At 39.9% G+C, this 27857-nt stretch overlaps 1 protein-coding gene across 15 annotated transcripts in view; it reads right to left on the bottom strand.

The window, feature by feature from the left end:
* sox6 (SRY-box transcription factor 6) overlaps positions 1-27857 on the bottom strand; it is a 155001-nt gene that overhangs the window by 109709 nt on the left and 17435 nt on the right. For 6 of the 15 annotated variants that reach the window (XM_067442909.1, XM_067442912.1, XM_067442907.1 and 3 more), the window contains 2 exons: positions 24196-24266; positions 14039-14089 (listed from right to left, as the gene is read on the bottom strand). In XM_067442909.1, coding sequence (XP_067299010.1) covers positions 14039-14082 — 44 coding nt within the window. In that variant the 5' untranslated portion in view covers positions 14083-14089; positions 24196-24266. Of the gene's footprint in view, positions 1-1971; positions 2231-14038; positions 14090-24195; positions 24267-27857 lie in introns of those variants that run through there. The other 9 variants (XM_067442917.1, XM_067442916.1, XM_067442918.1 and 6 more) reach the window with 6 other exon arrangements.

Here is a 27857-nt window from a genome sequence, read left to right on the forward strand (position 1 = left end):
GAAGCCCCCGCTCTTCTGTCTCCGCCATGTCTTTCTGTTGCCCTTTTATAGACAATGGCAATAAGTAACTCCTGAGGTATGGGTGTCACTTCTGCCCCCTTCTCCTCAGACACCCCACACCCCCTCAAAGCCCCAGGCCTTAGCAGACCCCCTAAATCACAGCCACTCCTGAAAGGAAATATTAGAACTCCGCTTTTCACTCAGGCACCACCACCCAGACCAATATGAAGGAGAAATAATCAAATAAAAGGGGGTAAAACAAGAGGGCCATTGTTGAAGGAACTAACGATGGGTGAGCAGAAAAATGGCAAAAGCTGCTTTATGACAGGGCTTCAAGTTTCCACGGGTAACGGCACACACCAGACACACACTCGCACGACCGAGCGATCACACGTGTACGTTCATGCTTGAGCATACACACACGCTTTCAAAATAAAGGCTAATAAGAAACGTAAAGGTAGGATGGAGAAAGTTAAAGCAACGGTAAAATGGTGCTATTAAAAAAAATAGTTTCTTTTTTTTTTTTACGCGTTTCTTATGAGAGTTTAAAAGGCTAATCATAAAACTGAAACAGAACACTCAAATGCAATTATTCCAAGTGTAACAGGAAGTGTTCGCATCTAAAAGGAAATCCGTAAAAAAAAGAAAGAAATGGCTTATTGTGCATTCCAGCAGTGAGGTTTATAATAATATACTTTTATGATAATTGTGTTGGTCTCGAGTGTAAACAGAGAGTAAATAAATAAGCAAACAACACTAACAAAACAAATAAAAAGGAAAAAAAATCTTTGCACTGTTGAAAACACCCTGACAAAACTATTTCTGAATACTAATGAATACTAATGACTAATGATGGCTGGCGAGTATTCAATTATCAATCTCATCGATACTTTATTTTCAAACAACAGCACTGAATGTTAAACATAAAAACTGAGCGTTTTATCTTCGTTTTATGTTTAACATTGGGCTGTTGTTTGAAACTAGGCCTGCAGAGACTGCAGAGATTTCTGTCAAGAATTACACACACATGAACCGGTGTCCCACAGGGAGTGAGAACGGGAGTGCGAGACATACAGTGGCATGAGTTTGCATACGTGTCTTTGTGTGAGTGTCTCTTCTGACAGCAGATCACACAGGTGATGGCACAGACTCTCAAGGTCCTCACCTCCTATAATCAACCCTCTGTCACCTGTGAAACCAGGGCTGGAAAATTATCATCCCTGCTGTAGCTGTTTAGCACCTTCAAATTATCACCTTCCATTGTACCTGAGCAGTCTACCCATCCGTGAACAATCATCAGGACACAGGGAACAAACGTTGTCTCTTGGAACTAGGGCTTCTGATCAGAAAGTGCTACCGAGTAGAAATATCAATAGAGCACAAACATTTATTGTTAATCTATTTTGAGATCTCCTCCTATGGCATTATTAATTGTTTTAGAAGTAAAAAAAACAACTAAATAAATATAATTATTTAAGAATTATTATCAAAGTTTAAATATTTATTCATGAATAATATTAAATAACAATAATAATTTAATATAATAACAATTATTATTATTGAGAAATAAATAAGAAGAAAATATATTTACAGGATGGAAATGTACACTTATACACATATGAATAGTGATACTCTAATAGTCTGAGAAAACCCTTCACTTTTAAAAACTGTGAAAAAACGCTAAAATTGTTAACCTTACAACCCTCAAAATCAACTTCATCACCACACATCACTCATTCCTTCACTGTCTTTAAACTGTTGCTCTATATCCAACACTTAAGATACAACACACTTTAGTGTACAAGGAGAACAACAAGTCTTTTCTAAAAGTGCACTCTGTACATCAAGCATAGCCTAATAATTATTAGAATTAGAAGAAAAACAATTCTTTGAACATTAGCTCAAGGCACCCTGTCACTATTCTCACTGTGAATGTGAGATATGTGTGTGAATGAGCGTGTATACACTCACATACTGTCCCCCTCAGCCTGTTTGGCAGCTCCTGTCCTTCTCTGTTCTTCACACACCACTTCAGAGCTGGATGGCATAACACTCCCTCAAATTCTGACACACACAAACACACAGAAAAACACTCGAGCACAGGCAGGCCGTTCGTCCCAGCCACGGCACGTCTTGTCAGAACACATCCGACGGCACGCTGAACGGAGTACGCTCGCGCACATGAACGGAGCCACCGGCAGAGCAGCTGTTAAGCTCCTTCGCTCACACACACGCGCACACACACACACACACACACAGTCTCATTCGCACGCGTGTCTCTTTCAGTCCCTGTACGGCCAGAGACGATTCCGAGGCGGGAGAAAAGCAGCTCGCCCTCCCCTCTTACTTCGTCCCTCGCTCGGGGCCTTACGGGGCGGCAGTTCCCAAAGTGCCTGGTGTCAGTGCTGCAGTTAAGCAAACTTTACAGCCACTGAAGCCATCAAGCAACACAGCCTATTTGCTGAGCAACAGTGGAGCTTTGTGGTTTCTCTCACAGTTGACAGTAAGTTATAAGCCCTTTGTGAGTGCAGGGGAAGGAAAACAGAGATCGGAATTTGGCAGGAAAATATAATACAGAATTCTCCTGTCTGTTGAACCTGGGTTCTTTTTTTCATTCCTTCTGTTTGTATCTCTCTCTCTCCCTTTTCCTCTCTCTCTCTCTTATTCTTTCTGTCCCTCTCTTTTTTGTGAAAACAATCAAGCATTGTTGGGGGAAAGAAAAGCAACTCTGACAGATGAAATATAGGGGGGCCCCTTTTTGGAAAAACAGTAAACAAAGCACTATTCAAGGACAGGTCCTCTCTGACATTTATAAAGATACTTTTCTTTAAAGCGGCCGACTTTATAGCAAAGGAGTCAACAAATCGAGTGTAAAATCTCCCACAGTCCACTGTGGCGGGGACAGAAGATGGAGACAGAATGAAGTGATAATGCAAAAGATAGACAGATGTAAGGGCTTTATATTGCTTATATTGTTTCACAATAAACTAATGATAAAGATGGAGGGTGATAAAATGAAGAAAAAAGGGGCGGGGGAATACGCAAAAGTGACTAGCCAAAAAAAAAAACTTTTTTCCAGACCAGCCAAAAACAGGGACAATGGCTAATTATGAGGGAGTAATTTTGCCGCCAGAGGACTGGAGAGTATGAATGGACGCATGAAAGGCTGAGGGCTATTCAAGCCCATGTCAGTGAGAACTGTATGCCTACAGTCTTCAGCCTGGAGCTCATGAGGTCATCATTGGCACTCGGTGCCCAGAAAAACTTGGGCTGGTACAACTGCCGTTTGGACATCTGGAATGCCGGCACACAGTGCCCTGCTTTCTCCAGCCACTGTCCCCCTAATTCCTTTCTTTTCCAAAAATAGGAGGATTTTTTTTTTTCTTTTTTCGCACCAGTCACTAGTCAACCAAATTGGAAAAATTGCAGCATCTAATGAAAAGAAAAGCTGTTTTGTTCCCTTTCATTCTCTGAGATTTCTGTGGAGCATAAAAAAAAAAAAAAAAAAGGAAATTACCTTTGACACTGCTATTCTGGGTAGACAACAGCTCATTAGTTATCTATAGTCCCCTTTTATTATTATGTTATTGTTGTATTTTATTATTATTTAATTTTTTTACTTTATTATATCATTTTGGCTGTACTCTAAACTATCATTGTTTCTTGTTCTTTCTTGTGTTCTCTTTCCTGAATCAAATGTATTATTTTTTCTCTGATATTAAAAAATGTAAAGGAGGAGGATTAGATTAGGGAGTACTGGGAGGAGATGCCAAAACGGCCACAAATTCATGTGACACGTCATTCGGAAAATCAAAACAGGGGCAGTTTGTTCGCTCCAACCTGATGAGGCCATGTAAAAGATGCCTGATGAATTGCGAGGGTCAGTCAGGACACATCTTGAAGATCTACGATTAAGCCTTATTATGTTGGGGCAAGTGACATTGATTGCCGATTTAAACCTCTGAATCTAATTCATTCTCCCGTTCAATGGAAAGCATGGGCAACCGTGTGTGGCCACGGTGACAGGTCGGACGAAAGCGGCTGAAAAAAACCCTGCTAAACGAACGGCTGGCACTCATGTCTGTCAGGAGGTGGTTAGAAGTTCCCAACATGACTGACAGCCGATACAAAAAAGAGATAGAGAGAGAGAAGAGAGAGAGAGAACAGAGAGGGTGAGGGTGAGAGGGAGAGTCCGTCCATCGATCTGTGTAATTGCCACGAAAATCTGAGTCAGAGAGTACATGAAGGGTTGATGTTTTAGCAATGCTAAGATGGAGCGGCACAGGGAAAAAGCGGTAAAGTGAATAAGAAACATGCTGAACCACGGCCTAATAAAACCGGGAGCTGACAAGCATGGTTGAACAGAAAAATGTGCAGTAGATTTGTACCCAGGCCAGAAAGCAGGCACATTACTGGATTAGCCGCTGACTGATACAGAAAATGTCTCACCCGTCTACTATTAAACCATGAGTCTGACCAACTCGCATGCTCCCATTTCAGATAAAACAGCACAGTAGTGTCTTAAAAAGCTGGAAAAATATCTGACTGGAGTCTAGCTTAGAAAAAAAAAAAACCTCTACGGTCTGTGACGGGCTTCCTTAGCAAGTAAGTAGCATTACAACGGTCTGCTCCATTCTGTAACACGATCCGTGCGGCAGCCGCAAGCAGTTAGAACTTAAGTGTAGTCATGTTGACTAACACCTTCGTCTCTCCTTCTTTCCTTTTTTCCACCCTGCTCTCCTTTTCCTGGCAGGGGAAGACGCATGCATCATGACAGGCTTTCAGAATGAAATCATTAACTAAATTGCTTTCTTTTAAAAAACCACAAGTGTGTGACGGGGTGGGTTGTATCTGTCTCTGGCTGCTGTCCACCACTTTTGGGTTCGGGCTCGGCCTCTGTTGTGGTTCGTTGTCGCCACAGCCATCCCACTCTCTGTGGCTGGGACTGGGCTCTGTGATTTGCCTGGGCCCCCGTATGAAATAATCGAGTAATCTCAACCCCGCTCCCCGAATTCATGAGCCCTGCCTGCCAGCAGCACAAAGAGGCCTTTTATGCTCCCGAATGTGTGTGTGTTCTCAATACTGACTGTATGGATCATCATCACTGAATCAATCAAAAACATATTAAACAAATACACGTTTTGAGCTGGGCCATTCAGCAGAGGGTTTGTGGGAAGAGTGAGTGAGCAGAGTGAGCAAATTAACACCACTTCTGTTTGTCATTGAAGCAAGGAGCAACTCGGATCGCTAACATATTTATGAACGAGAGTGTGGGGGTGTACGATGCGCTTTTCAGTCAGAAAAAAGAGAAAATTGAAAGTAAGCTATAAAACAAAAGAAAATGTCCATGTGCCCTCTGACAGGAGGTGAATAACCCAGGACAAAAAAGAGACTGTAGCATCTAGTCTTTGGTAACTCTCTGGCACAGAGAGACTTGAATAAGCAAAGCAAACAGAGGGAAAGTAAATAGGTAGCGAAGGCCAGACAAATATTTGATAAGAGGATAGGTATTGTGGCAGTGTGGGACGTGTGGCACAGGTCTTCCCTCCCCTCCTCCTCCCCTTTATCCCTCTCAGTTTCTGTGTGCGACGCAGCAGATGTGTCTTTCACAGCCTGCGGAGTGTGCAACCAATCCGCAAACAATAGCTAGCCACTGACAAAGGTCATCTTTCACAATCCACACGTTATCAGAGAGTAAAAAAACAGCGAGCATGCAGCTAGTCTGTGCTCGACGCACGTCGCATGGCACCCTGACTGTGTCTGTGTGTGTTTTAAACCCCTCACTACAATACAACTTGAGCTTTCTTAATAAGCCAATTACACAAGTTTAAGCCACCTCTTTGACCTCGTGTTAAGCTAACAGTTGGTGTAAACAAGTGAAATCCTATTAACCTAATAATATACACGGAACCAGGCGGCAGTGGCCAGCAGTTCAGGCGCTAAAGCCTCTCGGAGACTTAACTACAGCAAGTTTGGTCCACCAGAGCAACAGTGGCCATGAGCTTTGTGCTCCCAAACAGGGTCATAAGTTAATCCGCATCGGTTATTAGAGTACTTGTCAGAATGGATGTGCTAATTTAGCTAGCCTGTATTAAGCCTCTCCACTTAGACTCCTAAAAAACAAACACATCCTCTGTCATTACATTAATACACATTTAAGACTGGAAACTAGTAAATTAGAGCTTAAATAGACCCCATAATCCAGCAGTTACAAAGAGAGTGCCTTTTTATCTCACTAGTGCTGCGGCTAACAATTTAGCATTGTGTTGATGAGCTCGTTTCATTTACCGTGGTGGCACTTAACTTTCTAACGGTTGCTTCTATGATCACAGAGGAAAAAAACTAACTTGGGGATTTATTTTTTATGAATCCATCTTCTAAGTGTTTCCTCCTCTTGAAATCGAGAGCTGCATTATTCATAAAAGTGCTGCATTTTAAAGGCGACAAACAACACACTTTATGCAGCGCTATGAAAGCATAATGCTGGCAGATGCTCCTTCTGTTTTGTTCTGATGTCACCTCCACAGCAAATGGAGACAGTTTTAGGGTAAATATTTAACAGTGGGCCATTTAGCTACATACAATTTAAGAATGCAGAGAGTGTGTGTATGTGTACTTCCCACCAGGAGTCATTTCTTGGTAGATATGATAAATATGTGTTCTGTATAATATGTGTCTGATACTGTATTCTTTCCTTTTAGTGTGTGTGTGTGTGTGTGTGTGTGTGTGTGTGTGTGTGTGTGTGTGTGTGTGTGTGTGTGCTGGTTTAGCTTATTTGACTATAATATTGTAGTGCTAGAGGCATCCATGTATTCAAAGCACCGTAACTGCTTGTTTGTGTAACCACTCCCTGTGCGACTGTTTTCAGTGTTTCAAACAAAACTGTTTTCTAACAATGCTAAGAATTTTGGGTTGCAGCAAATCAGCATATTAGAAAAATTTCTGAAGGGTTGTGTGAGACTGGAAGACTGAAGACTGGAATAATGACGGCTTAAAAATCAACTCGGCCATTACGGGAATAAATTATATTTAAAAAATTTATTAAATCAAATAAATGAGAGCCTTCTTTCCAGTTTACAAACTTTACAATAGTGTGCAAGGAATTCTGAGGATATTATTCACTGAAGATCTTCATGAATTCATGAAAACATAAAAAAAAGCATAAAAAATGCTGTTTTAAATTTACAAAAAAGCGGTCGTTGTATGGAAAAAAATGCAATTTGAACATCCTTCAAAATGTCTTCTTTTTGTGTTTCACAGAAAAAAAAGAAAAGTTTAGAACGAGAAGCGAAAACGTAAATGACAGAATTTTAATTTTTGGGTGAACTATCCCTTCAACGCCTCTAGCTGACTAGCTCTAACTGTTTTTGGCTTAAGGGGAAAAAAGAAAAAAGTTTGTGACTGACAGGTTAGGTAATTTAATGCTACCACTTCACTGGGCCCTCCACTTTTAAAACACTGAGTATCTCTTGGCCAGTTAGTGAGCATCTGTCTGTCTCTGAGTCTCTGTGTAATGTGGTATGTCACATTATGAGCTCAGAAGTCAAGTGTAGATTACAGCGCTCTGTAGCACCCTTGCTATTAAACTGTTGGGAGAGCAGCTTGACATACGCAGGGTGAGAGGATGTGTGTTTGTGTGTGTGAGTGATTATGTAGTGGACCCAGAGGCCAAGGTTTGGAGACAGGGAGCAGCTTCAACAATGTTCAAGCACTTACTTTATCCTCTCTCTCTCTCTCTCTCTCTCTCTCTCTCTCTCTCTCTCTCTCTCTCTCTCTCTCTCTCTCTCTCTCTCTCTCTCTCTCTCTCTCTCTCTCTCTCTCTCTCTCTCTCTCTCTCTCTCTCTCTCTCTCTCTCTCATTTTACTCATTTAAACCATGCCACTCTTCCCCCATCAAACTACCACCTATCAGTCTCAGAGTTTGCATCATGGTCCCTTTAAAAAGGCAGATCAGAGCGAGCTGGGGAAAATAACTCATGCTGAGCAAATCATAACCTCCCAGCAAAGACCTCATTGTGTGTTTACAGTAAAACCGCTGGTCACGATACTTTATCAGCTGACCTGGCCAGAGCTGTGCCAGAAAAACTCCATCTTATAGCACACACACACAGGCGTTACACTCAGGAATAAAACAAAGGCACCATAATGGGGCCGCATAGGTCTTATTGAGTTCGCCCCTTTCAAGCGTGCTATTATTTCCGGCTAATGCATCCACTGGCCCTCTCTCATTACTTGAGTGGGTCTTGAACAAGCCTCTCGTTTGATACAGTTAGAGTTAATGCACTATGAACAGATACACTGCTAGTCATCAGCGATCTGCATATTCAATAACTTCCGTAATTACAGCCGCAATTCATCAGATCCAATCTGATTGCAGAGGGGAAGAGAGAGAGAAAGAGAGAGAGGTTTGATTCCTGGAGGACACAATCTAATCACAAAACTAACATGATAATTGAAATCTAAATTGAAAGGGTTGGTGAGCCATGCACAACTGTGTTGAGGCAGAAAGGGCGGAAGTACTTGTGCATTGAAAGCAGAGGAGAGGAATAAAAGATGCTGATGGAGCGATAGAGAGAGAGAGAGAGAGAGAGAGAGAGAGAGAGAGAGAGAGAGAGAGAGAGAGAGAAAGAGAGGGAGAAAGGGAGCGATAAAGGGAGGAATGAAATGCCTGGAAGACAAGCTCAAGGACCAGTGAGTCATCACAGGGCAGTTTTGTTAAGACTCATTGTTGGACGATGTAAAGGACAATCATGAACCATTTGGCATGTCATAACATACTATTGTGAGCCAAAAACAGTATTGATGTGAACGTGAACATCTGAGGCAAACTTACATTCAAGTATGAACACTTTAGAAGATGTCTATTGGTGTGAGTGCACAATAATGGGTTGAGTCAAAAAGACTTTTGCTTAAAGTTAATTTTTAAAGAATATTGTTTTACTATATAATAGTTTATATTTATGCTTTTCATGAGTGTGTTAAAAGAGAATATATTTGAAAATTAAAATATGAAAAGATGGAAATTGAGAAAAAGTCCATTGTCAAGACACTTGTCTCCGAGGGTGGCTTAACTAAGAACTGTTTTACATGCCAAACTGATTCTCTCAAATGAACGATAATCATAAAACAAAAATCCATTTAGAATTTTGCCGAGTCAGGTTCCGTACATGATTTGCAAATTTTGATTTGATAAGTCAGAAATGTCCAGCCAGAAAACAAGAGGTTAACACAATTGTGCAGGTGGGTGGTGGAGTTCATCATGTGTTCACATCATTTCTTTTCCCATCCGTCTTTCAACCGTCGTCATGCAAAGCAGAGAGCTTTACAATCTCTCCCATCTGCTTGGCTCCTCCTCAGCCCTCAATAACAGTTACTCAGTAATGCCAAATTCATTAACCTGTGCTGCTGTTACAGTGGCCCTGACCATAAATTAGGTTAATGTGAGCAGACATATTCCTCTGCTAATAGGGGATATAAAATGAAAGGGACACGGAGGGATGGAGATTGTAGATCATAAACATATTGTCCCTGACAAAAAGCTCTAATGGCTCTTTGTTCACTTGCATGACAAATGTTTTTTGAAGGACAGACAAACGGTGTGAAAATATATATATAGATATAGATATATATATAGATACACACACATTTTATATGCATATTGTAGGATTAAACTAAACATTTTATCTTATATATTCTTACAGAAACATTTATTCCATACATTTACTTGCACCAGTATATCACATTCAAAAATGTGGGATTATACAGCATTCAAAATCTGATGTCAAGTCTGATAAACTAGTATAAATGGGATGTCAGAATAATATTATGTGGCTACACACCTATTAATGTTGGTCAATTACTGTAAATATAGAGCGAGGAGGAACAAAAGTTATACATATGCAGAAAAAAAAGCTAAGGCCGCGGTTATCAGGTAAACAAAGTGTCAGGAACAACCAGAGCCACGCAGAAACCTCTTCTCTCCTCTGCCCTCTCTCTCTCCCTCCCTCCCTCTCTCTCTACACCACTGCATTGGGAATAACGATGGGAATGACTGGAGGCCATCCAAACAACATCTGACAGCTCCTTCTAATTGGAGTTATTTTCTTCCAGATTTAGGCGTAAATCTAGTCAATGTTTATTCAGAGTCAGTTAGGAACAAGTAGGTTTTGGCCGTGCTGCACTTTTGTTCCTGCTTGCTAAACTGCATCACTTCCCTCAGCTCCTCCCTCTCCATCTCCTTTCAAGAAGTGTCGAAAGGAGCCAATCTGCAGGTCCCGCACCCATGACGGCGCCGAACGAACATAACACCCAAAACAAACTGCTATTGTGCGGGGAGACACCGACCTTTGCTGTCCTTGGATTACATGACGACCTCTCGTCTCCTCTATGCTTCCCTGGTCTTACCAAACAACTTTTACCAAAGAGCCTATTAGGCCAGAATTCCACTTTGTTGTTAAAAAGGGTCTTGTCCTTTCAGAGCGCTAGCTCTTTCGCTTCTATTTTTCTATCAAAGGTGGTGGAGGAACACAAGTCCATTGTTCGTCTCGCAGATGGAAGCTGGAGTTACTACGGCAACAGCTCTAATCCCTCTTTTTACCACCTTTCTTTATATTATTGGCCCATCAAGTGGTACCTTTTAACTCAGGAGCTGGAGGGGCCAGCGGCGAAGCTCCCTCTGTCTAATTAGCTGTGATTCTTGCCGCACAGTTCATGTTGAGCTAATCGAACATTTGCAAAATAATGACATACCAGGAGCAGCTATTCCTTCTCCTGAGGCCCTGCTATAAGAATAACAATAATGATTCTATTATGGAAGAGCGGACTTTAAAACGCCATTCGCCACCACAACAGAGAAGGTAATTGTGCTGGTGTTGTCCACACAATCAACAAGCTATTGTTGGTGACTTGAAAAATAAAGGAGCAGAGAATGGGTGCCACGGTGATTGGTCTGCTCTGCCATGCGGGGCCCATGCTGAATTGTCTGGCAAAGAAGGTCCTTGATAGAACACTGAAAAAAAGGGCTTGGATGAAGACAACTGTCTGGCTTTTCTCTTTTTTGTGTGTGTCTGGGCCTCTTTCTCTCACCGGTTAAATAACCACCAATCCGCATTAGACCACCGCTATTCATTTATTGAATGGGGGTGGGCCACTGAAGAACATCTTTTGGGCACAGGGGGCTTAGGATGTCTTCCTGTGCTAGAACCATGAAGATCTGAGCCCATGTTTACACAGAATTATCTCTATGTATCTTAGTTTTAATAAAAAATGACCCTGCCATACTGCTTCTATCTGACATTAAAGCAATACACAAGCCCAGGTTGATACTTTCCGGCTTAGCCATCACAAAAATAAGGCTCATAAGCCAAACTCAAACATGTCAATGAAATGACTGATAGCTATAAACAAAATAACTAACCATAGAGAATAATATCAATTAATCATCAGCATGCATGGCAAATGAGCGGCAGTCCAGAAGTGCTGGAATCCGATGAAATCACAGCACATTAAAAACTTAAGAGATTTTATTTTCAGCTTTCTTTCAAATCTAGGTCAATATGGGACTGAAAGTTTGAGCAAAATCTGAAATGAGTTTTCGAGAGTGATAAAGGCAGTTAGTCATTTGAATCCTCATGTGCTGACTAGTGTGAGAACGGCTCTTTGTTTGCGCGAGCAGAGGCCGAGGGGAGAGGGAATGCTAAGTGGGCCCTCTTTGCCTAGTCAACCTTCAGTGTGCTTCATTTATCTTCATCTTGTTAGAGTAAATTAATTAACAATCTAGCTGTTACACACTTTCTCCTTTCATTACATCAAATAATGGCAGAGATGGAGGAGGAGGTCCTCTCCTCTGGGATTAGCCTAGAACTGCTGGAGACATCTCTCTCTCACTTTCTCACTCACTCATTCACGCCCTTAGGCAAAACTTCCTAGCTATCAATTCTTTGACATGATCAAAGAAAGAAAAATGTCACTGTCCATTATGCATGTCAATGAAAAATAAATAATTATAATTTGCTGCTTTTAAAAATTAAATGAAAACAGGCCTTGATGTTTCACTGTTTTCACTGAAAAATGCTGCTGTTTATGAAACAATTTTAAGTACACAGTATAACTTTTAAATAAAATATTATGTATGTGAGTATTACTCATTTTCAGCACCTGATGGAATTCATTTGAGATTTCAAGACGACTATATTAAATGCATTTGAAAACAGATTGGTTGGGAGCATCAGACTCTGACTATTAATACCATTTGTACACTACAAAAATGATTACAAACAGAGGCCATTACAATAAAGTCATTTTCTGTTGTTAGATTTCATGCTATGACATAAAACTTTTTTGAGCCATTTCTCAGAATATTAGCAAATTTGCAAAAATCTCTCCACCAATCACACATTACATTCTAATGTAGCAGAATACGATCGTGCATTTACTCCAGTTTAATCGCGTGATTATTTTAAAAAAAGAATGAAGGTAAGACATAACCTTTAGAGTAAACTAAAATTAAAATAAAGTTATCCTGCTGCAACAGGTGGCTGAAGTCAAACACAATAATCCATTCTCTAGCATTAAAGGACGGCAGATAAAAGACAATAATCCAGCACGCTTAAACAGATCCTGCTGCCAACGGTGATCTAAATGGGACACATATATGCCAACAAATTCATCAGCTGCAAGAATGCTTGTATGACAGCCTAAAACAGGTGAATCTGAACACCCAAACTAATGTTACTTTACATATTATCTAACTGGAGTAAATCAATAAAGTGCGCATTCATTTTTTCCACAGACTGTCTTAAGAACATGTGATTATTCACAAACAAACCGGAAAGACTCACGTCTCATGTCAAAGCCTGCAGCCATCTTCCATGTGGATATGCAGAGGAGATCAGAGATCCTAGCGTCTATTCTGCTCCTTCAGGCTCAGTGAGTGCAAGTCATTAATCTCATTAATCCTCAAATGGTCAACTAATACTATAGTGGAGGTGCCTCTACCTAGTATTTTTCTGCTAGTGTTTTTAAATATATCGGAGTGTGCAGTATATACAATAAAAAAAGTTATTAAAAAAATTCAATATAAATGAATGAAAGACAGTGGCTTCAAAAAGGCATATAAATAGGCACAAGTCAATTCACTGCATTTCTGTTGTATTTGTATTTCGTGTTGAATTTGGGGAGGGAAAAAACATTGTTTTTTGTTTGTTTTTATCTCAAATGAAAATGAATAGCTATTGAAATATTGAAAATCAAATATAATTAATTACTGCATAACATCCATTCATTTTTACGGATTCTGACAGCTTGGACTGAGAATAAAAATTGATATTAATTGAATCAACTAAATGACCTTTTGAAAAAGAAATCAAAGGGGATTCATTAGCAATAGCAAAGTTTGGCTGACAGCAGCTTTGAAAGGCAGATGTTGCTGCTGCTGTTTTTAATGAGAGATCACTAATTAGGGTTGCCAGCAATTCAAGTGTGGGGAAGGTGCTTTGCACAGAGAGAGAACAGCCAATGGCTAACACACTCGCTGTTTTTTTTACTTCCTCTGTGCAGTGACACACAGACACACAGCACAAATTTTAATCTTAATTAGAATCACAGGAAGGGGATGGGACAATGGCATCCTTCATCCTTACTCTTCTCGACTCGTTTAGAACACAAACACACAAAACAGGAAATGGTGAGAATCACAAATTAAGCCCCATCCACTCCCAATCTTACCAATCAGTGAGCTGGGGTAAAGGGGAAGGTGACATGTGCATGCATTCACTGACTGACAGGTGGTAGGTGGCACAGGGTGTATGAAGTGTGTAATGCTTTAGGTCTGATTTTTTGCAGGGAGGGAGTGCAGGAGTTGCAGGAGTTACACTTCTGAGCTAAAACTTGCACACATACACACAAACACAGACTGAGACAACACATCATCCCACAAGTTGGCTAATACTAGGTGGTGTGATATCAGAGCTGTGAAAGGACAGATGAATTCAGCCCGCTGGACCCCCTGTGGCAACGACAGAAAAACTAAAGCAACTAACCTCAGTAAAAAGCTGCTACGCAGAAAGCCCTCCATGTTCAGCATTTGGTTTCTGTAGCAGGAGAAATACACAGAGAGCCATTGTAACTGAGCGAACACAAGTTAGCATGGCAACTTTAAAACAGTAACAGAGGGGAGAAAACAGACAAAACCACCAACACATCCTCGACTGTCCCTGAAACATTTTTATCTTCCAAACCAAATGCAAGAACAAAGATATAACACTCCCCACAGCTCCACTAATAGCTTTTCATCCGTCTTTTCAGAGAAACAGACATTTGTCATTAGCGTACATGGTTTTCCAGTCCCATTTTTGATGATATGTTATCGTATGACAGTGGTTCCTGGGCGCTGCTCCTCCCAAAGCAGCGTGTGGTGGTCCAGCTGTGGACCATGTGTGGCGGGGCTGCGGCGGCTTCTAGGAGCTGGACCACAGGGGCCCACACGGGGCCAACTCTGAGCCAATGCTGGGCCGCGCAACCACAGGGAGGCGGGAGGATGTGGTCATGATATCACTACGCACAGAGGCTGTGCCTCTAAATGTCTAATGCCGCAAATTTGGGGGCACATGTTTGGAAATTGTCTCCAAAGGGTTTCCATTAGTTTCAGTTTTTGGTCTTTACAAGACGTACATACATATGACTTAATATAAAGATCAAGGGTCTGTTTGTATAGCAAAGTAAACTGTTATGCAAAAGACAATGTAAAAACCATAACATGGCATAAGGCAGAAATAGTAAAATAATACAAATTTAAATTATATATATATATATATATATATATATATATATATATATATATATATATATATATATATATATATCCTATATAAATTTGAATTATATAAATACCCATCCTATCTATCTATCTATCTATCTATCTATCTATCTATCTATCTATCTATCTATCTATCTATCTATCTATCTATCTATCTATCTATCTATCTATCTATCTATCTATCTATCTATCTATCTATCTATCTATCTATCTATCTATCTATCTATCTATCTATCTATCTCACAATCTTATATATTATATAAATTAAGTGAAGCTTTACTATGCAAGTCCCTCCTGGAGCAACGACCAGAGATTATGCATTTCCAGAGCTATTTTTTTTAAAAATGCAATACTGCAGAACCGGAATTCATCAAGTGCTGAAACTAATTAGCGATTTCTCTCATGCTCTAACACCCCACTCCCTCTTTCACATCATCATCATCATAAATAAGAGACACATCAGAGTCAAAAGACATTCAGTCTTCTGCCTCCTAAATGTTTTCGCTTTCAGTGACATGGGTGTAATTTGCCCCATGTCTCTCCCCTCCCTTCATCCTATCTCTCTCTCTCTCTCTCTCTCTCTCTCTCTCTCTCAGTGGTGAGTTGTGCTGCTGTGGATGGGTAGAGACAAAGCCACTGAGAGAATGGAAAGAGTGAGATCAGAGAACCCCAAGGACACTGCGCCTTTCAGGCTGGCCAGCACTTAGCAGGCCAGAGGACCCGTAAGACCCGTCGAGACTTTTCTCACAGTAAGGTGTCTGGGGGGGGGGGGGGGATGGGAAAGGAGTGTTTTCGGCCATGGGCGCTCTGCTCACATAATACCCAAGTGCTGCCACAGCAGTGACAACGCGAGAAAACAGTAAAAACGCAACAGAGGCAATCAAGCGTGTCTCCTCGCTATTCCGAGGGAGTGTTAAAACACACACACACTCTCACACACCCTCCTCTCACACACACTCTCTCTCTATATATATCCAACTCTTGCTTTTGTTGGGGGCAGCAAGAAGACAGCAAAAACACAAGCATTCTGACAGTGTCTGTCTCTTTTGGAGAGCATGCTCTGAGCAATGAGAGAAGAGGGGTTATATTTAAATGTGGTTTGACTGCCAGGTCTGTTTATTCTCCTTAAGAATATGCTGAATAAAACGGAGAAAAGGATATGAAAATGTATCTAGATTATTAGAATAACACACTAGAAATAATAAGTTTGATTTCTGACACAATACAGAATAACTGGCATACATGGTAAAGGCCTAAATGACTTTAGGAAATTAGGGTTTTTCCATTGAGTTTTAATTCTACACTTAATGGGTGAATCTCATGTAAATGTGGTTTCATGTTACCCCCCAAAATAAACACTATGCACTATGACATTTTCATAGCATCTGTGTTTTAAATTTTTGCCCCTCAGATTGTTCTGTATTTATTAATAGTGCATCTCATTTCTGTTATTTTTTAAAATACTTATATGTCTGTGTTTACACTGGCTTGGTATAAAGTGCTTAACTGTGATGAGAGAATTTCCACAACGATTTTAACACAGGCTTCATTTTCTTTAAGCAGAAGGGAATTTATTATGAAAATGAGAAAAAATATAAACGCTTATTGATTATAATTAAATTTAATAAAAAATAAATGTTTAAAACAAAGATATTTATTATATAATAATAGTTCATATTTAAACATAATAATGGACGATAATAATAATTATAAAAGCACAATATGCCTAGTTTCATGAGATTAGACTTTTAGACCACTGTGCAGTAATACTTAGCTCTGTCTTTTTTACAGTGTTAGAGTTCATCTCTGTAACAGTAGCATATAAGTGATTCGTTTCTGTCCCCCTCAATTTTCTTACACTCTGTTTGCTGCGCTACCTCAAGCCCTCTCTCTTGCAGCTGAAAAAAAAAACTCACTGAAGAAATTGAGACAACTACGTTCCCTGTGTGTGAGGATTATGCTGCGGTTTACAGGCCGAGCTGAGGAAAAAGTGACTGAGCCACAAAGTATTGTCTCAGCATAACGAAAAGAAATAAATAAACAGTAAAGCGAGGCTTAAATTTAGAACAGACCATGTTTCAAGGGCAACGGATTGTTGAATGAAAAACAGCGAAGATCAACATCAGCGTTAAAAGTCAAGCTCCATGCTCCTTTTTCTCCAAAGACCTGCCAAGAACCGCTTCTGCCCAAGCGAAGTCTCCCACCATCTGCAACAAATGTGCTCCATTAAAACAGTACCATATGGACAACAAGCCCTCGCTATTAACACGGCTTCTGTACGGCCTCCCTCGCTAACGCAGTGCACATTTCAAACTTTCAGTCAAATTGACTGGCTGAATTAATGTAGTGCTATGGAGAGTGGGTGGGCTCGGGGCAGAGATGGAGATCCCAGAGATTCCATGACTAAACTTATTTCTACATACTACCACAGATCTCCTCTATAGATATTCTTCTGACAGCAGGAGGGGAACAGAGAGACAGGAAAAAAAATTAGGACACAAGGAAAGGCCACAAACCAGATTAACAGCTAAAGTCTTGAGATTATAGAACTGAAGTTCCCAAAATGAATCATTTATTCCATGAAAATGATGACCACATCTTCCTCCAGCTATGATAATGCAACGCCGTGGCGGTGCAGTGGCGATGCCGCTCTTCAGCCAATCAGAGCGAGGCTGACTCGACGCGACTCCACCCATAGACTAAAAAGCTCTTCTATTCTTCAGTGCACATGACGTCATAATTTGGAGGTTCTCTTCTGCAGCACGCACACTCATAAAATCAATTAGGCCTTTGTGGATTTAACCCAACCCAAAGGTTCACTCTATTTTTGTTTGTTTATTTCTCCCGGTACAGGGCCTTAAACACTGTTCATAACTAGAGTGGGAAAAAAAGGGGATAGGGATATTTTCCCTCAGAGTGCAGCTCGCTGACAGGTGTTAGAAGAAAGCACTTGACGTAAAACACACTCTGCTTTTGACTCATTCAATCAACTGTTCGTTGACTGGTAACAGAGTAATACTAATCAGAAGCTACTGTGACACAACTGTGCCCTGGCCAAAATGGCAAAATGAAATGTTGACAGGTGGCAATAATAACAGGCCTTGATGTCATGTGATCTCACATTTCTGACTGGCCTACACCTGAGTGCTCAGCGAAAGCACACTGGGCTGGGTTGAAATGCATTTAATTGAGGATGAAATAGGAAGTTTACACTTTTATGCCACTATAACATATGGGTGTATTCCGTTTAAAAATATAAATTCTTATCTCAGAGCCTTTTCTGTAGCTCAGCTGGCAGTCAACTTCACTACAGAGAAGAAACATATTCTATAGCAAAGCCAAAGCAATATATATTAAAGTGACTGATGACGGTCTAATTAAATTAGCATTTCATCCCCTCTCATGTGAGCCGCGAAAGGTGTGAAAAGGTTTTGACAGTGCTGGGAACAGGAGGAATAAAAATCCCTCTGTCTACAGATCCAAACATGTCTCACGGGTGTCCTCCTGTCACACGCGTGCACACACCTCCGAACGGCATCACAAAAGAACACGCGACAGAGAGAGGCTTCCTCCACCTCCCCACCATAGCACACCGATTAAATACTCTCGCTAACAGCACCGGTGTCCCATCCCTTATCTCAGCCCCCCTCACTCACCCACCCTGATGAGTAGTGAATTAATTTGTGCGAAGCAACCCAACATTAGGAAGGTGTGTTGAAAGGTGTCTGCTCATGTTTCAAATTAAACGCACTGCTGGTCAGCATTAGCACCTAGATGCCCGTCGAGGCTGCGCGCCTGCCTCTGACACTTATCAGAGAGAGGGAGAGAGAGAAAAACTGGATTTGCCTGTTCACACTGGAATAATTAGAACATGTCAAGAAGAATTAATTTCCTCATTTTTCAAAAAGATACACAGAAATTACCATGTTATTATATGACAGGGTTCCTGGGAGGATTGTATTAAATTTGATTTCCAGCGCAGCCCACACAACAAATTAAAGTCATAAATAAGATGGAAAGAAGCAGGGCACAGAGCATATGTTTATGGCAATGAGTGAAGCCAGGGGACCAGAAAGAACTATCTTCATTTCATTTTATTTAAATCAGGCCGACACTCTGTGTCTGAATGACAGCGCTTGCTAATGAGGGCTCAGGGTCTCTTTTATATTAGCAAAGAGAAACAGCCACTTAGTGGGTTAGACGGCAAGCACCTTTCCTCTACAACTCAACCAGCTGAGCATCTGACTCCCCTAATGGACACATTACCATGTGCTTACAAACTTACAAGCCCTGCAAAAGGTGAGGTCTCTCTTAACTTACATCTGCGCAACAAATCAATTAGATCTCGGAAGCGGTTCCTCGTTTCACAGGGTTTTTCCCCCCCTCAACGCTTTACGCTTCATTTGGCGTTCAGGCTAGTCGAAGGAGACAGAACAAAGTTAAACAAGTTAAAACATAATGTTAAACTACTTTCAATATCGCTGTTCATTCTTTGCATGTGAGAGGCTAGATTATGTAAAGGCCGTTTAGTGAAAGATGTTTAGTTTTTTTAAAGAAGAAAAAAAGACAACAAGCATAAATGAAAGCTCCAAAATAACGATAGAAGTGACTCAAGGTGAATCTCACTGACTCACTAAGCGTTTGGGTGGACAGTGCACTTGTGGACAGTGCACAAAGCATGTGGGAGAATCTACCACATTATATGCAGCAAAGGAGCAGAAGTGCTAATTATATTCCTACGAGTCAAGTGTTAATCAGATAGCCCCAGATTCATGGGCATGTTTAATATGTGCGGATGACCTCAGCACTGCCTGCCTTTACAATCTACATGGGCAAAAATAAAACTATTTTTTTTTTAACAAGTCACACAAAACTACTAAAAATGTTATCGTATTACTGGGAGACTTATTCTTGCTGTGTTGATGGGCAAAGAAAAAAATAAGATAAGTCAAGATACGTCAATGAGATAAACTATCTTTGAAATGCAAGGAAAGATGGCATTAACAATGAAATGCACACCGTCTCTAATAAAGTTTGAGAAATTGCTGAGAGTCCAAAACAACTGAACAAGCCGTCTTTTCAGATATGGCTCACGCAGGTGGCTGGCAAACAAAATAGAACGTTGCATTTATATATTCAATATAATTAGAAGGAAATATGTAGAAGGAAAAGTGAGTGTGTTGTTAGTTTTGAAATGCAGCTAAAAATACATAATGTACTGCATAGTTTTGAGTATTATTAACTTCATCACTAGTCAAGATTTTAAAGAATGTCTGTGCATTTTGTTAATTATTAATTGTATTAAAGTTATTAATTATTTCTGTGTATCTTTACAAACAACAGCTAAATGTTACTACATTTGTAAAAATGTATATATTTAAAAAAAAACATTATAAAACAAAACAAAAAATTATAAAACACACATTAAGAAAAAAATGTACAATTGTAGTTAGCATTTTTTATTAATAAATTGTATTATTATGACATTTTTGGGATTATTATGACAAAAAGTATATATATATATATATATATATATATATATATATATATATATATATATATATATATATATATATATATATATATATATATATATATATATATATATATATATATATATATATAAAATATAAATTAGTTGTTGTTTTTTGTTGTTTTTTTTTCCATTATGATGCCGATACATTGTACGAAAGTGTTTCTATTGATTCTGCACAAGACTGGTGTGACACAGATCAAGCATGTACTTCAGGGTGGTTGGGCAATATATATAAAATAATATATAATAATTGGACACAAATTTTCAATACAAATAAACCTATATTTAAATACTGTATTTAAAGTTTCAGTGCTAAATAATTAATTACTGTCAAAGTTTCCCTTTCATTACGTGCAAGACTTCAAAATTTCAGCGTTTTCTATTGCAGAAAACACACTGTAAATATCCTATAAGATGTGTTACCTTATTACAATCATGCCGAGGCAGTGGAATACAGAGAGAAGCAAACTATGGGAATGGGCATCATTAGAGGCAAGCGCTCCCTTGGGCCCCACAAACTTTAAATAATTTGCAAATCAATTAACTGGCAACTCTCAACATAACAAGGATTTCACACCCCAGGGTCAGGGCACATTATCAGCTCTGGAGGATTCATGGCATTTTGGTAGAAAAGTTCATGGTTGGAATCATTAATTTATTTTACAGGACTTTTAGTTATGCATTACTATGCCCAGCTGTGGAATCCAGGAGATTAATGTCATGATCCTCAGTATGTCTATATATAGTCAATAAGAGAACACCTTTAACATTGGTTACTGTCTTTACCTTGAAACAGGGGAAGACAGCCAAGTTTATATTATGTTTAATTCTTCTGAAAATTAGATAAAGCACATCAAGCCATCAAAAGGATGATTTATTGAATAAACTGTGGCAGAAGTCACTGCCCCAGCCATGACAACGTGATGTTAGGTCATAGCGGGGTGATTGAAGACTATTGAAAATCTCGTGCTCTAGATGATCAATGGCGCTCAGAAGAAGCCAGTCTGGTCTGCTAGACTATACCAGCCGGATGTAGTACAAATAAACACAGTGGTATTTCATTTAAAAAAAACGTATCCCTTACAACCCTGTGGATTGAGAGGACACACCTGTATGCGTGCAGAAAAATAGGTGCCAATCCAGAATATGATGCTCTTGGCATCACACAACGAATCCTGATGAGAACTAATAAGAAAACGAATGGATACCATGCCCTAAATACTTCAGTGAGGATCTCGACCACCGCAGATGTCTTAGGACTTCCTTTCATGACAATAATTACATTTCCAACAATTAAATCTTATTCTAAATTCACACTGATGAAATTTTATGTTCCATTGGGCCTTTTGGGAGGAAAGAGGAGAACCCCCCTAATAAATGGGCTGATGAAATTAAAATGCCGACCCCTATTGAACAGCCTCTCTTGACAACAATCAAAAAAAAGGGTCAGTGAAGAACTGTAGCTGGGGAGAGACTGTTAATAGATGGGAAAATAACCACCCAAAGGTTATTCATTTTCATTAGGGGTCCAGGAGAACTGTTTATTACATTTTTTTTACAGAAAATCATTCCTGGAGACACTGGCCCCACAGAGACATTGACAGCGAGACACGCTAAATGCAAAATGAAGGAAGGCTCCGGCAGCTTTATTAGATGAATGGCACACACTAACAAAGAGTGCATTCTGCCTGTTCAAACAGATGCTGTCGCCTCTTCCTCAGGTGTTTCCAAAGGGCTTCGCGCAGGAGTGATTAAACACCGGGCGCATGCAAGCCACGCGTTCGCCCAAATTACTTACTGCCTCATTTTGTGATTAATTAAACATGCAGATTAAAGTTGCAAAGGAATTTAGATTAATAGGTGTGTTAGGTCTCATAGGTCTGGTAAGAATCAGAGCATTAGTGGAGGAACTATGGACGGGTATATATCTTCTCCTCCTTGTTTAAAAAGTGTGAAAACTGAAAAGAAAAAGACACTGGACATAAATACTATTTCTTAACACATACTGACAACTTTAAAATACAGTATTTCTCCGAAAGCCTTCGTTTCAATTTCATTTATCTGCATTTTGTATTTAAATGACTGACAAAACAATTTGTTCAGATAGTTGGTTTAACCTTAAATGGCTATACTGTAAATGTCTATTATTACCAAAAAAATACGTTTTCAATACTTGCTCTGCTGCAAGCGTTCGGTCTCACCCACCCACCCACCCACATACACACTCTTACTGGTCTAAATGCTGACAAAATGCCAACCTGATGTACAGTACAAGGCTTACACTGTTACCCTCAGTGCTGGAGCGGGGCCAGAGCATAGGCCTGATGTTTACTGTTCTAACTCAAGTGGTCCTTTCACCTTCATTCACCTTAACAATCAGCGTTTCATTCCCTAAATAGAGAGAGACCTGACCCTGTGACATATCAATGTTAATATCTGTGTTCACAGGGCCTAGAATGGGACAGGCCGAAGCTGTTCTGTAGTAGGGACACAGAACATGTAACCTCATCCCGAATGGTAAGACTACCACCCGTGGCACTCCAGAAACCACTGCGAAAATTCGGCTGTCACAAAGGCTGATGTTTTAAACATGTCAAACACCTACTCAAGCTCAAAGACAACAACACGCCCACCAAGCAGAGGTCAATCTACAAATCACGAGCGGTATCATATTTACTCGAAGCACAATTTTCCAACAATAACATGGTCTTTCTCCACTTCAGGCTGACGGAAATATTCTCGGAAATAAAGACTCACTCCTCCAGAGTTACCAAGTCGGGCAGACAAAACCTGTAATCACTTTCGGCCCCTTTCTTATTTCTCCATTCACTGATCTGCCTCTCTTTTCTCTGACAGCCATTCAGCGTGGACTTAACACGCCATCGACACGCACTACAACCACAGCTTAAATAAAAAGCGTCTGCCCCGGTGTAATAGAGCGTATTGATCCGAGCCGAAGACGCTGTTTGAATTGACATCACGAGGATAAAGCTTCTGCATTAGCGTGCGGCCTTGAACTTTGAGCTGGAATATGCCATTCTCAGTGGCCTAATTATGCAGGGCCAACAGTGGGGCTTTCTGCACACTAATATAACTCTGTCCTGCACCTCATATCGAAGTGACATTTGAAAAAAGATTAATATGAACTTAACTTTCAAGAAGCTTGTTTGCTCAACATTACCAAGAGCAACACTTTGCCAGATATGATCTTTATTACTATGCTGGAAAGAGAAAACTTCCATTTAAGACATATTGTGGCAGAAAACTGCAGCCGTATATTGACTGTTTACTAAGACCCTGTCTGTGTTTCTTTAAAAGGGGCTCTTTCTTCATTGCTGTGAATGCTCTTATTGAGGGCGACTGGCAGCCTGAAAGAACCAATAACATAGTTGGTATTAGCATAGAGAATAGATTCACTCTATATGCACCGATGGAAGTGTGTGTTTGAGCGGAAAGTGGAGGTAGGTGCTAACAAGCAAACCAGTTTTCAAATGACTAATTTATACCTTTTAAAGTTTAAAAAAAGCTATAATCTACATATAATTGTTAATATGTAGCTTTTTATATAAGTCACTTGTGCTGTTTTTCAAGCAAACTGAGTTCTAGGAAAGTGACACAGAACAAAACAACACACTCATCATTGTAATCATTTGTGTAAGGCCACCATTTCCTGTGTCAATGAAGCATGTACAGTGGTTTCATAAGTTTAAAATCAAATCAGACAGACGTAAAGAAATAAGACAGCAGCAACCACAGGGGAAAAAAACAGGTGTTATTGGAACAGTGATACAATACAAGTAATGTTGGACAAGATACTGAAACCAAAATATACTGTTTGTACTTACATAAACAGAAAGACTTTATCCCCAGCTCCCAAAGATCACTGGTGAGTTGATTTTGAATTCATGAAAATTACCTACAATGGAGAAAGAAAAAAGAAAAAAAAAATATGTTTAAGCACAGCTTGCTTTAAATTTATACATCAGAGTTAGGTAAAAATCTGAATTGGCATGAATGAGAATTTGAATTGGAAACACCCCACAATTGGAATTTGTACTGGATTGATAGGAATTGAAATTCAAACCAATTATGGGTGATGCATTCTGGGTAATTAGGTGTTCTTCCACCCTAATTCTCAAAACTTTAAAATATGATTTTAAATATATATATATATATATATATATATATATATATATATATATATATATATATATATATATATATATATATATATATATATTAAGTGCAATTCTACACCTTGTTTATTATGGCAATTCAAATTCAATTCAAATTCAGGAGCTGAATACATGTACACCACTGTTCAAAAGTTTGGGTTCTGTAAGATTAAGATGTTTTTGAAAGACATCTCTTATGCTCACTGAGACTGAATTTATTTGATAAAAAATACAGCAATATTGTGAAATAGTATTACATTTTATAATACTTTTTTTCCAGCAGCCATTATTCCAGTCTTCAGTGTCCCATTATCCTCCAGAAATCATTCTAATATGCTGATTTTGTGCTTGAAATATATTCCTTATTATTATATATGCTAAAAACAGTGCTAAGTATTCATTTTGGTAAAAGAGTAACATCGAAGTAGAAAACCAGAAAATCATAAGAGAGGATATCAGACGAGTGAAGTAAAGTGAGGGTGCCGGAATGCAGTCCCAGCAGATGAAGTAAAACAGTCGTTGCGCCGCAGAGCCTCCAGTTACTCAGCTCTCTCCCTGAGGGACTCAATCCTAGACAATGTTTAGAGTCCACTTCTCTAATACCTCATTAATCTGTCCCTGCACTGTTTGATTCGACTAATAAATGGCTTTCATACAAAGTACTTGTTTTCTCTAATTCCTCTCTCTGCAGAGCACTAATGATTTATTTAGTTACATGCTCTGCTAGTTCTAGCAGGTCTTCTGAGGTCCTCCAGCAATGCCGGCACAACCAAGGCAACATAAACAAACAGACGGTGCGCCCAAACCACCAACAACACCCAGTTTCAACATTATCCGACCATATGTGTAGTGTTAAATTTCCCTTTAACGTGACAGAAGAAAGCGAGAGAGAGAGAGAGAAACCTCACTGATGTTCATTTCACCACATTATTCTGTTTTTCACAACAAGCAGGAATCTCATTACCAGTTGATTTATACAATTAGCCTGCCTCAGCATCACCAATTAAACAAGGACACAGGGGTTTGAGGTCACAGCTAATTGATCCGCCTGCAATTTGCGCCATCTCCGCACCCGAATCTGCCCTCCCGTACAAGCACTGAAGAACTAAGTCAAACGCACAGACTAAGTAAATGGCTGTGTGGGAGGGTGGGTTAATAGAATAAACTGAGAGATCTTTGGTCTCCAGTGGATCTGAATGTGGCAACCTTGAGGCTGAAAGTGACAATGGGAGAAAAGAGGCAGGAGGTCTGACCCTCGTGTGAATGGAAAGCTGTTGTCATCTTAATAGCACCTCTGAGCTGACAGTCTATTCCACGTCCTCAAAAGACCATGCCACAGGCCTGACTGCCTGCCGGTTCACACCGTACACACAGTGTGTATCTGTGTACATGCGCTCATGCATCTCTCACAGAGTTAGTGCCAGCTCTCTTTCGTGCCACACACACTTGAGAGCGGTGGTAATTATATAAATGCTTCTCTCTTCGTGAGTGATATCTGACAAATTCCTGTTGTGCTTTAATAAATACATGGCTGTTTAAATATATTATAGTTTGATGCTAAGTGAGAAAAATGATGAAAGTAACAAGCTTGCGAAAAGGAGAATGGACCAATTTTATATTCATGATTTTTTTTTAAGCTAATCATTTGCTTGGATGGGGAAAAAACCCTTTGAATTGTAAATAAGATAATGATATTTAAAAAATAATAATTTACAAAAAATAAATAAGCCCTGACCTGATATATAAATGACTGTGGCAGGCCACTGTATTGTTAAGAAGAGCTGGATTAAACAGGACATTCTAATTGGGTGATCATGAATTCATTAAAGAGAGTTCCAATCAGCACCAGCCTGTTTTTATTAGTCACCCAACAGTTTTATTACCGATTCATTGTGTCCGCAATTACCACTGTGGCTTTCTAACATGTTGAGCTCTGTTTTCTCTCTTTTCCTGACAGTGACTGCAGTGATGAAGTAGCTGTGGTTGTACAAATGGGAGCTGAAATAAAGAGAGATGAAGAAAGGAAGAACTGTTCGAGTAGCCGAGCGTCCTGGCAAATTACTAGACGAAAAGCTAAAGCCCATTAAACCCCATGAGGACAGACTAGGGGGCACCCAAAAATGAATGATAGGGTTTCCTGTGAAATAACCTTTACACCACACTGCATCAGATGAGGGATTGACCAGTTTAAATGAAAACAGATTTTATTTTTAAATGTGCTGAATATTTCATAGGGGTTAAGTAGGGTGCTTAAAGCTCATGTTGGTGAGGCTAATCTATCGAACATGACAGTGACTCCAGCTAGCCTCTCCAACAAACACACTACCACAAACTGACTCCAAGAGCACACGCCAATGGACACACATGCTTGAGTAACTGATTCCCCAAAAAGCCTCCTTTCTCCTACGTTCAATCATTTTCAAGCTCACAGCCAAAATAAAACAAAAGTGGGGATGTTGCCTTTTCCTTAGCTAGTCATAAACTGTACATTCTTTACATTTCACTCAAGAAGAAGAATTCAGAATCAAAGGAAAAGTCCTTTCTGAAATCCAATGAGCCTTCAAATCCCAAGCATGTGTTCATCCACAGCAGGTTCAGCTGATTAAATCAATCCTCTACATAAAAGCGCTGTGTCTTTGACCATCATATGACGATTGGGAATCAGTCTCTAACCTCGCATTAGCAGCCATGCTCTTGCAGGGCATGCGCAGGCAGCTTGTTTTAAATATACTTGCAAAAGTGGGATAAATACAGTAGCATGCTTTACATAATGCGCTGTAAATGTGTACAGATAAGAGAGCTTTAAGAGGCTGAACTGGAAGGCAAAGTGGTTCAGATGGGTCAAATACAGATGAAATCCTTCATCTTTCTGACCATGGACATGCTGCACTCTCCTAAGGAGGGAACATTTTCATTTGCATCAACTTTGCCTTAGCTTTCTTCTGATCCAGCAACCTGCAAAAAAATAAAATCACTTTAAATGTCCTATTTCCCCCAGTCCAGAACATGTTAAGAGGGGATTTAGGTGAAGTAGTTATTGGGACAAAAGAGGCAATATCCCCCATCAGCAGGACGGTCTCTTACTTGGTGGAGGACAGGTTATCTCTATACTAACAGCAGGGCCACCGACAGGGTCTGGAGGATGGGAGAGGAGGCGGGGGTGGGTGAAAATAAGGCAGAACTGAGCCACAAGATGGGCCACTCACACCCAGCAGTGGCCGGAAGAGCAAAAGAGTTAAAGTGGTGTTTTTGTCAGATCCAATATTCATTCTGACAAAAATCAACTAGTGCGCACCCACAGCTGACATATCTGCGTGTGTAAAGCACGACAC

The sequence above is a fragment of the Pseudorasbora parva genome, chromosome 1 (genome assembly GCF_024679245.1).
Source record: "Pseudorasbora parva isolate DD20220531a chromosome 1, ASM2467924v1, whole genome shotgun sequence".
Taxonomy (NCBI): Eukaryota; Metazoa; Chordata; class Actinopteri; order Cypriniformes; family Gobionidae; genus Pseudorasbora; species Pseudorasbora parva.